The following is a 13,733-nucleotide window of genomic DNA, read 5'->3' as shown; positions in this document are numbered from 1 at the left end:
AGACATCCTACTACACCCAGCTACGCCTTTCCTTTCAGCGTGATTTTACCAATAATGTGAGCGTATATAAATAAATATAGTGTATTGATATCTGTGATTCTGTTTGGATGTTTTATTTTGAAAGCATAAAGTGTCAGCGATGAGCAGTGCCGGGTGTACCAACATGGCCTCCGGTGCCTTCTTACTGCTGGCGTCCAGCTTCCTAAAAAATGTAACATGAAAACATCATCACAGATATCAATATATTATATTTATTTATATCCGCTCACTTTATTGCTAAAACTACTCAGAAATTCAAGACGTAGCTGGGTGTAGTAAGATGTCCGCATGGGTGTTCTATCACATATCTTTCTATCTACCGCTACCTGTCAGATTCGGAAGTGTTTGGAACGCATAGGGCTATGGAACGCATCATGCATGTGCAGTAAGTCCTCCTCCCGCACCTCTCATGCAGTGTTTTTTTGGTCCGAACGTCACTTTCATTGCACAATCTGATGCATACTTGCCAACTGTCCCTTCTTTTTACCTGGGACAGTCCCTGGAAATAGAAGCCTGTCCCAGGTAATTTATATTGTCCCTGGAAGTGCCTGTTAATCGGGGTGCCCATAAATGTTAGGCAGAAGTAGTGCAGCTAAATGGGAGAATTATTCCAACTCTGCTACTGTGGCCTTACGTTTGAAATTCCCTTTTTAATTTCCTGTAATTCTCTCTATATTGAGTAGACTCTATAATCTGATAAGTAGGCGAGATTAATTATGCAGAGTGGGCGGAGCTTCAGGGAAGTGGGTTTTGAAATTAATAGCTGTGCTGCAAAGTGTCCCTGGAAATTTTTTTTAAATGTTGGCAACTATGTCTAAAGGGTAGCGGCATTCTGATAGAACACGGGAATCAGAGGCGTAACTAGAACCTTCAGGGCCCCGGGGCAAGAAGACATGAAGGGCCCCCCCAGACCCCTGGCCGGGGCCCTTCTCTTCAAGTCTGGGGCTCTTCCCTCTAAACCTTTACTCTCGTTGCGGGGCCCTTTATTACGGTCCCGCAGCAGGACCCTTTCACAAGTTCTGCAGTGGGTCCCCTTCCTGCCATCTTGGGGCCTCCCCACTGTGGTGGAATGCCAGGGCACGGTTGCAAGTGTGACCTTTGCAATCCTGGAAGTTCACCCACTGGAGTCAGTAGTTTTTATTTTTTGGTATTTTAATTGTATTATTTTTTATCATTTTTTTTATTTTTTTTTACAATGTCACTGACTATGACTCTGTCCATTCAGAAAAGGAAGGAGCTCGTAAATTGCATATTTACCGACCCCTTCCTGGTTCTCTATTGTGATATATCCCCTGCAGCAGCCGGCAGGAGAGGGGAGGGAGCACAGTGGGGGGGGGGGGGGGGGGCAGCACAGTAGGGGGGGGGAGCACACAGGGGCCCAGAGACAGAAGAACACAAGTGAACTGGATAGGAGGAGTGGTGGGGGCAGCATACAGAGAAACCAATCTCCTCCATTTTCCTCCTGCAGCTACAGGAGGAAAAAGGAGGACAGTGATCTCTCTACATGCTGCCCCACCGCCCCTCCTATCCAGGTGTACAGGGGAGCCGCACAGGCCCCCTGGAGCATGGGGCCCAGTTGCAATTGCAACCCCTGCACCCCCTGTAGTTACACCCCTGACGGGAATGGGATCACGTATAACAAAAAGGGAAAAAATTTACAGTAAAACCTTGGATTGCAAGCATAATTTGTTCTGGAAACATGCTTGTAATCCAAAGCATTCTTATATCAAAGCGAATTTCCCCATAAGAAATAATGGAAACTCAGATGATTCGTTCCACAACCATTTATTCATAAGTCCTTCAGTTTATAGTCCATATAAAAAGATTATAGCAATATAATAGGTTGTGTAACCATAAAATCTACAAATGGCGCCTCCACAAGGGGATTAGAAACAAAATCCAGCAGGAGCTACAGAGTATAAAAGGGAAGAGAGGCGCCTCTAAGTGTAGCAATATGGTTACATTTAATGAAGGTTCAACATTTAGCAACTCACATGGTTGATGATTAAAACAGGCACATCTAAGTATGCAGGCATCCGGGGTAAAGCTGTCCACATAGACCATCCTCCGCACTGCCGCCTCTCACCACAGTCAGTCTGCATTTTTGGCCGGGAAGACTACCCTGCAGTAGAGCGATCTGAAAGCGAGGCTTGAAGCGCTCGTGGAGCGCAGCGTGGAAGGGATGACATCAATGGCAGTGCGGAGGATGGTCTATGTGGACAGCTTTACCCCGGATGCCTGCATACTTAGATGTGCCTGTTTTAATCATCAACCATGTGAGTAGCTAAATATTGTACTTTCATTAAGTGCCGGTTCACACTGGTGCGATGCGGGAACCCTGCAAATCCACTACGGATTCCCGAATCGCACCGGACTCGCAGGCAGATCACACTGCCATATGCGAACTGATGGGAGTGTTAATACAAAGTTAATGACACCCCCAGATTAGTTTGCATATTGCAGTGATTTGGACAGGAATCGGACCGCATAGGTGTGAACACCCATGTGCTCCAATTCTGGTGTGGTCAAAAAAAAGGATTCTGCACGACTTTGGTCCGAATGCAATGCGAATTTATCCATACAATCTGTAAAGGATAATATAAGGAGTATGGTGCCTCCCCTGGTATAAAACACTGTAATGTGTAGATCTGCCTTCAATTTAAGTAGTGATACTCAAATGTGGAATGTGGATGTGTAATGAGGCACTACTACTGGTCATGGGCATCCGCAGGTAGGGGCAGGGGGGGGGGGGCAGATGCCCCCCCTTGGAATCTCAACTTTCCCTTTTAAGTGGTTGTTAAGCCACTTTATACTATCCTGTCTGTTCTGTTTAAAGCGGAGTTCCAGCCATTTACTCACCTGTCCAACGGTCAAGCGATGCGGCCGCCGGAAGCCTCGATCCTCTCCCTCAGCGCCGGCATCACTGCTGTGGGCACCCGGCTGTTACAGTTTGCGGCTTCACAGCCGGGTACCCACTGCGCATGCGCGAGTCGCGCTGCGCGCCGTGATTGGCCGGCAATCTTCTGGGACCTCTGATGTGTCCCAGAAGATTGCAGGGAGGGAGGGGGAGAGGAGAACTTCCGCTCAGGGCGCCGCGGCGCTCCGAGCGGAAGTGGGAGCGGGTACCTGTCAAAACTAGGTACCCGCTCCCCCCCCCAAAAAATGACATGCCAAATGTGGCATGTCGGGGGGTCAGGACTCCCTAAAGCGGAAGTTCCACTTTTGGGTGGAACTCCGCTTTAATAATCATGTGTGCCTGTGTGTCTGTGTTTTAAAAAAAATAAGCTGTTCTTTACCAGTTTTCAGAGGGCCGAGCGCCGCTCACGTGACCTTTCGGCTCTCTCCTCTCTCCGGCTGACAGCTGCCTGCAGTGGGCGGGGCCAAGGATTCCTCACTGATGTCAGTTGGAAGGGAAGGAGGAGGGGAAGAGGAGAGGAGGAGAGAGGTGGCGGGTCACGTGAGTGGCGAGTGACACTCTATACTTGTAAAGAATGGCTTATTTTTATGAAACACAGACACAGGGGCACACCGGATTATTAAACAGACTGTAGACAAGATATGAAACTTTAAAAGAAACTACAGTAGCAGGAGAGGAAGGGGGGGCACTGACACAGGAGCAGACAGGCAGGGAGGGAGGGAGGGGGGAGAGAGGACAGAGGAGGACAGGAGGGCTGCGGATGACGGAGGCACGTAAACTGACCACGGTGTCAGGGCTCAGCAGCCATGATATACCGTGGTCAGTTTACAGAGGGGAGGACATAGCCAGGCAGGATCAGCCACATATTTCAGGTGATAGAAGGGGCCAAATTACACAGCAAAGCACTGTGCTGTATAACATGCTTTAAGGGAATATACTCAAAATAAGTATAATGACTAAGCCCCTCCCCTTCATGACACTGTTGAAAAGGGGCGGAGCATGGGTGACCTTAAAATGATGCCCCCCCCTGAAAAAAGTTCTGCGGACGCCCATGCTACTGGTATATGAACATATGTAAATACAAAAATAAAAGTACAAGATAAATACTTCTAGCAATCTTATATAAGTGATACCAACTCCTGTGCTGGAATGGATGTGATTTTTCACTCAAAAGTGACAAATAAAAGATTGTTTAACATAAATAGTAAGGTGCTTGTGACAGACCGTGCTAGATGAATATGTGCAATAATAAAAATAAACAAATAGAGCAAATTAAATAATGTAATGCATATAACAAGTACCAAAAAAAAAAAAAAAAACGGAGCTTTCAATAAAGTGGGTGCTATATATAAAAATATTGGGACTCAATGAGGCTCCGTTCACATGTCAGCGTATGATCGATGTTGCCGCGATTTACGCCGCCGAATCGCGGCAACATCGCGCAAACAAAATCGCGGGACGCAATACGCTCCAAAGAAGCTCTTGTACTTTTTTGGAGCGTATTGCGTCCCGCGATTTTGTTTGCGCGATGTTGCCGCGATTCGGCGGGCGTAAATCGCGGCAACATCGCTCGGCGTTTGGGGGGCTATTGCAAATCAACGGGCAACACTAGGCGTCCCGCGATTTGCAATAAATCTCCGGATCGCGGGCGGAACCGCGGCGGTTCTGCCCGCGATGATACGCTGACATGTGAACGGAGCCTAAATGAAGTAGGGCCGTGATATAAAGTGCTCAGTGCAGTATATAAACCATCATAAAAAAATAAAATATCAATAATACAAATTCCTTATGATTTAATACACAAAAGCAATACATATATTGAAGAATCTGTAAAAAAAATTTAAAAATGGTGCCTCAAATGGCACTTGCTGTAAGCAAACAAATGACAGGTATCCGGGAACCGCCGCTCAGCCGATCGTGTGCGTTCCACTGCGCCTGTCACCCCCCCAGCCGCAAAGCGGAAGTGATGTAATGCTGGAACCTCAATGCATTTCACCAGGAAGGGGCGTCATCAGGAAGAATATCATATACGGATATAACGTGCAGGTTTAGGAGATATTCATTTTACCTACAGGTAAGCCTTATTATAGACTTACCTGTAGGTAAAAGTTAAAAAACAGATTATATGTACTAACGCTTTAATGGGGACACAGACCTTCCACTCTGTCCAAAACTAAAAAAAAAAAACATTTTTAACATTTTGCCTTAGTTATACTTTAACAAACAAATAAAATGTCAATGTACTTTGCAGGTGTTGGTGGAAACCCTCCCTGTGTCTGTTCTGTTCCAATTTTGAAAGGTGAGTGGCACCCGGTGACATCCCTGCAGGGGAGGATTACCGATTAGAAGGAGGAGAGGGTGGGTACAGGATTTTGGTTACAACTCTGGCTCCATATTATATCTATTATACATAAACATTACACAGCAAGTCAGTCATGTCATGACTCTAAAGTGGATGAAAAGCCAAAAAGTTATTTTTTTTTTTAATAAAAAGAATTTAAACACAAGACCAAAAATGTATTATATTGCAGCTTACCAATCATTAGATGGGGTGGCTGCATCAGTTTTTCTTTCTTTAAAGCGGAGTTCCGGGCACAAAAACTATATTTTTTTTTTGTGCCCGTCCGCTAGTTCAGCCTAACCTGAAAAGGAATTGGATAGTTAGATTTTTTTTTTTCAAAACTCAACTTGTAATTGACGATCGTAAATACTCACCTCAGGGTACTTCCTCCCTCGGAGCCGCGGCTCACCCCGTCACTTCTTGCGCTGCGATGATTCCTGGGAGCCAAACGTCATCGCTCCCAGGAATCAATGCGCCGGCACCGGCCCCGCTCGTCACTTCCGGGCGACGGAAGTGATGAGAGGGGCCGGTGCGGCGCATTCTGGGAGAAGAAGACGCGGAAGAAGACTCAGAAGAGGACCGCGCCGGCTTCAGCTGCCCACAAGAGAGATGGAAACGCTGTGAAAGAAATTTTATAAGTAAGTATTTCTTCTAAAAGGTAAGTGCAAACCGGGACAGATCAGAGGCTAGCCATTGTGGAATGTGCTAGCCCTGACTGTCCCGGGGGTATGTTCATTAAAAAATGACATCTGTGCCCGGAACTCCGCTTTAAATTTTTTTCCCTCTTTTTTTCACCTTGGTGATCTGGCAAGTAACACACTTCCCGTTTTAGTGAGACACAACTCTGGAGGAATAAGCACAGTAAGCACAGCAGACAGCAGCATTGTCAGTCTTCAGGGAGGGTAGTGTTAAATGTATTAGTAGATTTAAATACACTAAGGCTGCATTCACATGTCAGCGTATGGATCGCGGCACGATTCCGCCCGCGATCCGGAGATCATTGCAAATCGCGGGACGCCTGTGCGTTGCCCGTGATTTGCAATAGCACCCCAAACGCTGAGCGATGTTGCCGCGATTTACGCCTGCCGAATCACGGCAACATCGCGCAAAAAAAAAACGCGAGACGCAATACGCTCCAAAGAAGCTCTTGTACTTTTTTGGGCGTAATGCATCCCCGCGATTTTTTTTTTTTGCGCGATGTTACCGCGATTCGGCAGGTGGAAATCACGGCAACATCGCTCAGCGTTTGGGGTGCTATTGCAAATCACGGGCAACGCACAGGCGTCCCGCGATTTGCAATAATCTCCGGATTGCGGGCGGAATTGCGCCGCGATCCATACGCTGACATGTGAATGCAGCCTAACAAATTGAAGCCAAACTCCAGCTCACACTTTATATTCAGTTATAGCAAACTGTTTTTTTTTTCCCTTTTGGGATTAAGGTTCTGCATGAATAAATAAAAGCTGATTATTTTAATCACCCCCGTCAGTGGTAAATGGTTTGTTTCGTTCATGCAAACTGATTCTGCTGGAGAGTTTGTGCTGTGACTTGCTGGCTAGATCACTGGGTGATAATAGAGGAAAGAAAGGCTAAAAAGAAAACAAATGCAGCCATCACATCTAAGAATTGGTAAACTGCAATATAGCAGATGTTTGCTTTTGGGTTTATTGCTGCTTTAGGAGGCTACCTCATTGTTTTACTACTTTCTATGTTCCTGCTGGGCATGTCCTGGTGATCACAGGGGTGTGTTCACTAAAGAAGTAGAGCATGTTCACCTTACAAAATGATGTTTGACTTAACATAGTAAATACGGAGATGCTAAGTGAAAATTCACTTTAAAAAAAAAAAAATATATCCAATCATATTCAAGGAAAATAAAAAAATGATTTTGGCCTGTGAATAATTGGGTGGTTGAGGTCAGCACAGCTTCAGTCCGTACACCAAGATAAGTGAAAAGTCACCTTGCAGAGTGAAGATGCTCTCCTCCTAATTTTCCAACAGGGACACCAGTAATGGTGCCAACTGTCTAAAAGGGGATAACCTGACTTTACATACATTAAACTGTCAAAAGTATTGGGAGGCCTACCTTTACATGCACATGAACTTTAATGATTGGCATCCCAGTCTTAGTCCATAGGGTTCAATATTGATTTGGCCCACCCTTTGCAGCTATAACAGCTTCAACTCTCCTTGGAAGGCTGTCCACAAGGTTTAGGAGTGTCTATGGGAATGTTTGACCATTCTTCCAGAAGCGCATTTGTGAGGTCAGGCACTGATGTTGGACAAGAAGGCCTGGCTCTCAGTCTCTGCTCTAAATCATCCCAAAGGTGTTCTATTGGGTTGAGGTCAGGACTCTGTGCAGGCCAGTCAAGTTCCTCCACCCCAAACTCGCTCATCCATGTCTTTATGGACCTTGCTTTGTGCACTGGTGCACAGCCATTTTGGAACAGGAAGAGGCCATCCCCAAATTGTTCCCACAAAGTTGGGAGCGTGAAATTGTCCCAATTGTCTTGGTATGCTGATGCCTTAAGAGGTTCCTTCACTAGAACTAAGGGAGCAAACCCAACCCCTGAAAAACAATCCCACGCCATAACCCCACCTCCACCAAATGATTTGGATCAGTTCACAAAGCAAGGTCCATAAAGACATGGAGGAGTGAGTTTTGGGTGGATGAACTTTACTGCCCTGCACAGCCCTGACCTCAACCTGATAGAACACCTTTGAGATGAATGAGAACGGAGACTGCGAGCCATGAATTCTCATCCAACATCAGTGCCTGACCTCACAAATGTGCTTCTGGAAGAATGGTAAAACATTCCCATAGACACACTCCTAAACCTTGTAGACAGCCTTCCCAGAAGAGTTGATGCTGTTAGAGCTGCAAAGGGTAAACCCTACAGATTATGACTAGGATGCCATTAAAGTTCATGTACATGTAAAGGCAGGCGTCCCAATACTTTTGACAATATAGTGCACACTTTAATAGTGTCCTGATTTAGCATGTTTAACATTCTGTGAGGCATTGATCAGGATTAGGAGTGAGATCAGGGATCACAACAAATACATATGAATAATAGACAAGTATATATGAATAATAAACAGCTCATATGTCACAGATAAGGATTTAAAGTTGAACCTGGGACTTACCAGTGTCCTGATGTTTCTTGGGAACATTGTGAAATGCATGCAGTGATACATCATTTATAACTGGGATTGTGGCATTGACATCTTGTACTCTGCATAATGAGTGATTATCTTGTTTTTGATTGGTTCTTCAGTGCCATCAGTTTGAAAATATTACCATGAAAAGATTGCTATAAAGTGGGTAAGTGAAAAAGTGCAGTCTATAAAGAATATGTAAAAAATGTATAAAATGCCATTATATTGCCTATATATGTCATTGCATTTTTCAAATAAAGTGGGCATTGCACCTAATTAACAGGGATTGATTCTGAAATTGTATTTCCACTTTTACAGTCAAATATGAGAAACCTCCAATATGCTGTATGATTGCAATGTGTTCCCATTCACAAAGCATACCCCCCGCTGCTATATAAAAGGTTATGTAGGGAGGTGAGGGAAAGGGCCAAAGAGCCGGGCCAGCACAGACTGTAATTGCACGCTCCCAGAAGAGGCGAGGGCTATGACATGCAGAGAGGGAGGGGCCTGTGTCACCATACCTCCCAACTTTTTGAGATGGGAACGAGGGACACCTATCAGCAAAAGTATGTTGGCATAGGACACACCCCCTGCCACACCCCCTTAAAGCAGAATTATTTTTTTTTAAATGATTAGTTAAAACCGCAAGAGCTTTTTTTGTACCACTACTATTCCTTTATTGGCTCCTGAAATTTACAAATGCAGCAATTTAGAAATTGGATGAAAGGTTTAGCACTGGGGAATGCTTTTTGAAAGATAAAAAGTGCAATTTTATATACAACTATATAGATCAGACCAAAATGAGGGACATATGAGGAGAAAAGAGGGACAGAGGGACTTTTTTCCTAATCAGGACAGTCCTTCAAAATCAGGGACAGTTGGGAGCTGTGTTAGGGAATCAACTCCTGAAGTCGTTTTTTTTTTAGCATGTTTATAGAACATTGCAAGCCAATAGAAAATTATTTTTGGAAAGGAAAACACTGCACATAAGCATTTAAATTTAAAGTTTTCTGTGCTTTTATCCATGATGTTTTAAGTTGGTAACCGGGTTTTTTTAAGGTTGTTATCCTTTTCTCAAGTAGAGGATTTCAATGGAACCTGTCACTTAACTCTATTGGGTGGGAAAGTGCAAGGAAAGTGTGTATCAGTGAAGTGTATGTGAGGGGACGGGACTATAAAGAGCACCTGTCATTCTGTCCTGTCCTAGGTATGTATCTAGGTAGCTCTTGTCTTCTGATCAGCAGCAGTGGCACTGGAAGATGTAACATTCAGTAGCTGGCACCAAACTGCAAAAAGTGAACTGTTTTCATATGGATCCTGATCCTGTTCTGTTTAGCAGCCCTATTGTGGATTAAAAGTAATTATTTTTTTCTGTTGATACTGTCTGTAGCTCCACCCCAGTCTGAAGCACAATTTATGGGTGTTCCAGTAGGGGGAGGTACAGCCAGCGCTTAGCCTTTGACACCTCTCATAGCTGTCAGGCCGCTCTGGCAGGGCTGTGTCATACACAGCCCCAGCCCTGACAGCACTACTTGTTCATTCATGCATGCAGCTGCAGATAGATCACACAGACCAGCACTGCTGAATGATCTTTCATCATTATGAATGAACAATCAACACTCCAGGGCTGTGTGACATATAGGGCATATAGGGCAGCGGTCCCCAACCTTTTTGCCACCAGAGACCAGTTTCATGACAGAAAATATGTCCAAGGGCCGGGGGGGGGGGGGGCATCACTTGGTGTCTATGGTAATTGATGGCGGTGCTGGCTGGTAATCAATGAATGCAGCACATTTTTTCTAATATTACATTGTCATATATAATTAAATAGTTTAACTCACTCTAATACAGAATCAGTGGGATGCCTGAGCATTTCACTTGCAACCATTACTTGCCACATTCGCCTACCACTAGAGGCAGCATGTCACTTACCATCGTCGCTTGACACCAGATGCAGCATGTCATTTTCCACCATCACTTGCCACCTTCGCCTGCCACCAGATACAGCATATCACTTGCCACCCTCACTTACCACCGTCGCCTACCACCAGATGCAGCATATCACTTGCAACCCTCACTTGCCATCTTCGCCTGCCACCAGATGCAGCATGTCACTTGCCACTACTGCTTGCCACCAGATGCAGCATGTCACTTGCCATCATCACATGCCACCTTTGTCTGCCACCAGATGCAGCGTATCACTTGCAACCCTCACTTGCCACCTTTGCCTGCCACCAGATGCAGCATGTCTCTTGCCACCATTACTTGCCACCTTCGCCTACCACCAGAGGCAGCATGTCACTTACCACCGTCGCTTGCCACCAGATGTAGCATGTCATTTTCCACCATCACTTGCCACCTTCGCCTGCCACCAGATACAGTGTATCACTTGCCACCCTCACTTGCCACCCTCACTTACCACCGTTGCCTACCACCAGATGCAGCGTATCACTTGCCACCCTCACTTACCACCGTCGCCTACCACCAGATGCAGCGTATCATTTACAACTCTCACTTGCCATCTTCGCCTGCCACCAGATGCAGCATGTCACTTGCCACTACTGCTTGCCACCAGATGCAGCATGCCACTCGCCATCATCACATGCCACCTTTGCCTGCCACCAGATGCAGCGTATCACTTGCAACCCTCACTTGCCACCTTCGCCTACCACCAGATGCAGCATGTCACTTGCCACCACTGCTTGCCACCAGATGCAGCATGTCACTTACCACCATTACTTTCCACCTTCGCTTACCAGCAGAGGCAGCATGTCACTTAACACCGTTGCTTGCCACCAGATGCAGCGTGTCACTTGCCACCATCACTTACTACCTTTGCTTCCATCAGATGCAGGTTATCATTTGCCACCATCACTTACCTCCTTCTCCTGCCACCAGATGCAGCATGTCACTTGCCACCATCACTTGCAACCAAATGCAGTGTGTCACTTGCCACCTTCGGTTGCCACTAGATGCAGTGTGTCACTTGCTATCAGATTTTCTCTATTAGCAGAGGTGAGCAGAGGAGAGCAGAACCCCCCCCCCCCCATATGTGTCCCTGGGGATTGGCCCTTTCACACCCATTAACCGCTTGCCGACTGCTCACAGTATATTTACTGCGGCAGTCAGCCCCTCACAGGCAGAGTGACGTAGGTCTACGTCGCTCGCCTGTGAGGCTCTGGGGAGCGAGCGCGCGCCCACGGAGGCGCGCTCCCGCTCCCGCGCGGTCACGGACCCCCCCGTGCGTGTGACCAGCGGACCCGATGTCCGCCGGTCACTCGGCGATCGGCGGGGGAGAGGGAGAATGTCAGGCAGCTTGTGTAAACAAGCCACCTGTCATTCTCCTCGCTGTAAAAACACTGATCACATGGATCTACTATGTAGATCCGTTGATCAGTGTCCTTACAGCTCAAGCCACAGCCAATCACAGTAGAAAGCACGCCCCTAGGGACACACACAGCCCCTCCCTCCCAAATAAAGTTAACCCCTTCACTACCAGTGTATTTTTACAGTAACTGTGCATATATATAGCACTGATTACTGTAGAAATGTCACTGGTAACCCCAAAAGTGTCAAAAATGTCAGTCAAGGGTCCGATCTGTCCGCCCCAATGTTGCAGTACCGCAAAAAAATCGCAGATCGCTGCCATTACACGTTAAAAAAAAAAACACCAAAAATGACAGAAATCTTTCCCTTTGTTAGTAAACGCGATAACTTTTGCGCAAACCAATCAAAATACGCTTTTTGCGATTTTTTTTACCAAACATAGGTAGCATAAAACAAATTGGCCGAAAATTTTAAAAAATTTTGATTTTTACATTTTTTTTTTTTGGGGAATTTCATATATAGCGCAAAAAGTAAAAATTGCACGGGTGATCAAATACCACCAAAAGAAAGCTCTGTTTGTGGGAAAAAAAGGACGCCAAATTCGTTTAGATACAGCGTCGCACGACCGCGCAATTGTCTGTTAAAGTCACGCAGTGCCGAATCGCAAAATACCCCCTGGTCGTTTAGCAGGAAAATCCTCCGGGGCTTAAGTGGTTAAAGATCATTCAGCGCTGCGTGGCTGTGTGTCTATCTGCAGCTTCTTGTAAACATACACAGCCCAACAGCGTAGCCTGTTCCTTGATATAGTATAGGGCTAAAACAATTAATCGACATAATCGATTATAATTGAATATAAAGATAATTGTCAACTATTTTGATTATCGGTTAGTTGGTCAGCCTATTAGTTGGCCTGGATACAGAATGCATTATTTATTTACTGTACATATCTGGGAAATACAGTGCAGCACACATACAGCTCAGTACACCATCCATACATGTCAGTAAGTACCTGAGAATTTGTGAATGAGAGAGGAGCAATGCCTCATGGGACATGTAGTCCTGGGCAGGAAAAGGAAGAGATTCTAAAGGCAGATGTTTTGTTACCTTGCGATAGGGGCACTCTAGACTATACTCTGCGCCTTTCTATAGGGGCACACTGAAGGCAAGAGGAGCCAGAAGCACTGGTGGCCCCAGAAGCGGAGGATCAGGGCTGCTTCGTGCAAAACCATTGCACAGAGCAGATACGTATGACATGTTTGGTATTAAAAGATCCAATGTATACAATCACTTTAAGGGCTCTGTGTAGGGAAGATCAGCATCTCAGGCATTACAATTTAATTTAAAGTAAAAGCGTACTAGGATTTTGCATTATATTTAAAATGATTATATCCATGCAAAAAAGTCTCAGCCTTTAGTGCTACTTTAATATAAAAGATTTATATTCCCCCTCCACTCTTCATATAGCTTCCTGTCTAACTCCCGGTTAAAATACCCTGTATATCCGACTTCTGGGAATATTTACTATTATATATATATATATATATATATATATATATATATATATATATATATACAGTATATCTATAAATTACTTTCACTGTTTCACAATATAAATTAACCCCTTTATAGTAATATGTGTATTCTGTTTTTGTACTATAAAGGGGGCTAATTTTTGTTTTTTAACCCCATCATGACAGATGATACAAAAAGCATGCTGCTGCTATTAAATCTTGTTGACAGCAGGAGCTTGGTTTAAGCTGCTTGCCTATGACAAGAGAGTCTGTCATGCATAATATTATGTTACAATCCTTTCTAAAAATCTGTCTGGTGATATGTATCAGATTCAACCTCTAATACTATATATATCTTCTGTCTTTTATTATCAGAGTGGATGAGATATTTTTTCCATAACCATATACAGTAAAACCTTGGATTGCGAGCATAATTCGT

The 13,733-nt window shown here is 45.0% G+C and overlaps 1 protein-coding gene across 1 annotated transcript in view; it reads left to right on the top strand.

Moving 5' to 3' along the window:
* LOC309560499 (uncharacterized protein) overlaps positions 1-13,733 on the top strand; it is a gene marked incomplete at its 5' end in the record, with an annotated part of 54,032 nt that overhangs the window by 35,244 nt on the left and 5,055 nt on the right. The window contains 2 exons of the mRNA XM_082264131.1: positions 5,208-5,255; positions 8,576-8,622. Coding sequence (XP_082120257.1) covers positions 5,208-5,255; positions 8,576-8,589 — 62 coding nt within the window. The 3' untranslated portion in view covers positions 8,590-8,622. The remainder of the gene's footprint in view (positions 1-5,207; positions 5,256-8,575; positions 8,623-13,733) is intronic.

Source organism: Pelophylax lessonae (genome assembly GCF_965119305.1).
Source record: "Pelophylax lessonae genome assembly, chromosome: 7".
NCBI classification, from domain to species: Eukaryota; Metazoa; Chordata; class Amphibia; order Anura; family Ranidae; genus Pelophylax; species Pelophylax lessonae.
Note: the sequence above shows the minus strand (reverse complement) of the source record. Positions and strands in the feature narration are given on the sequence as shown.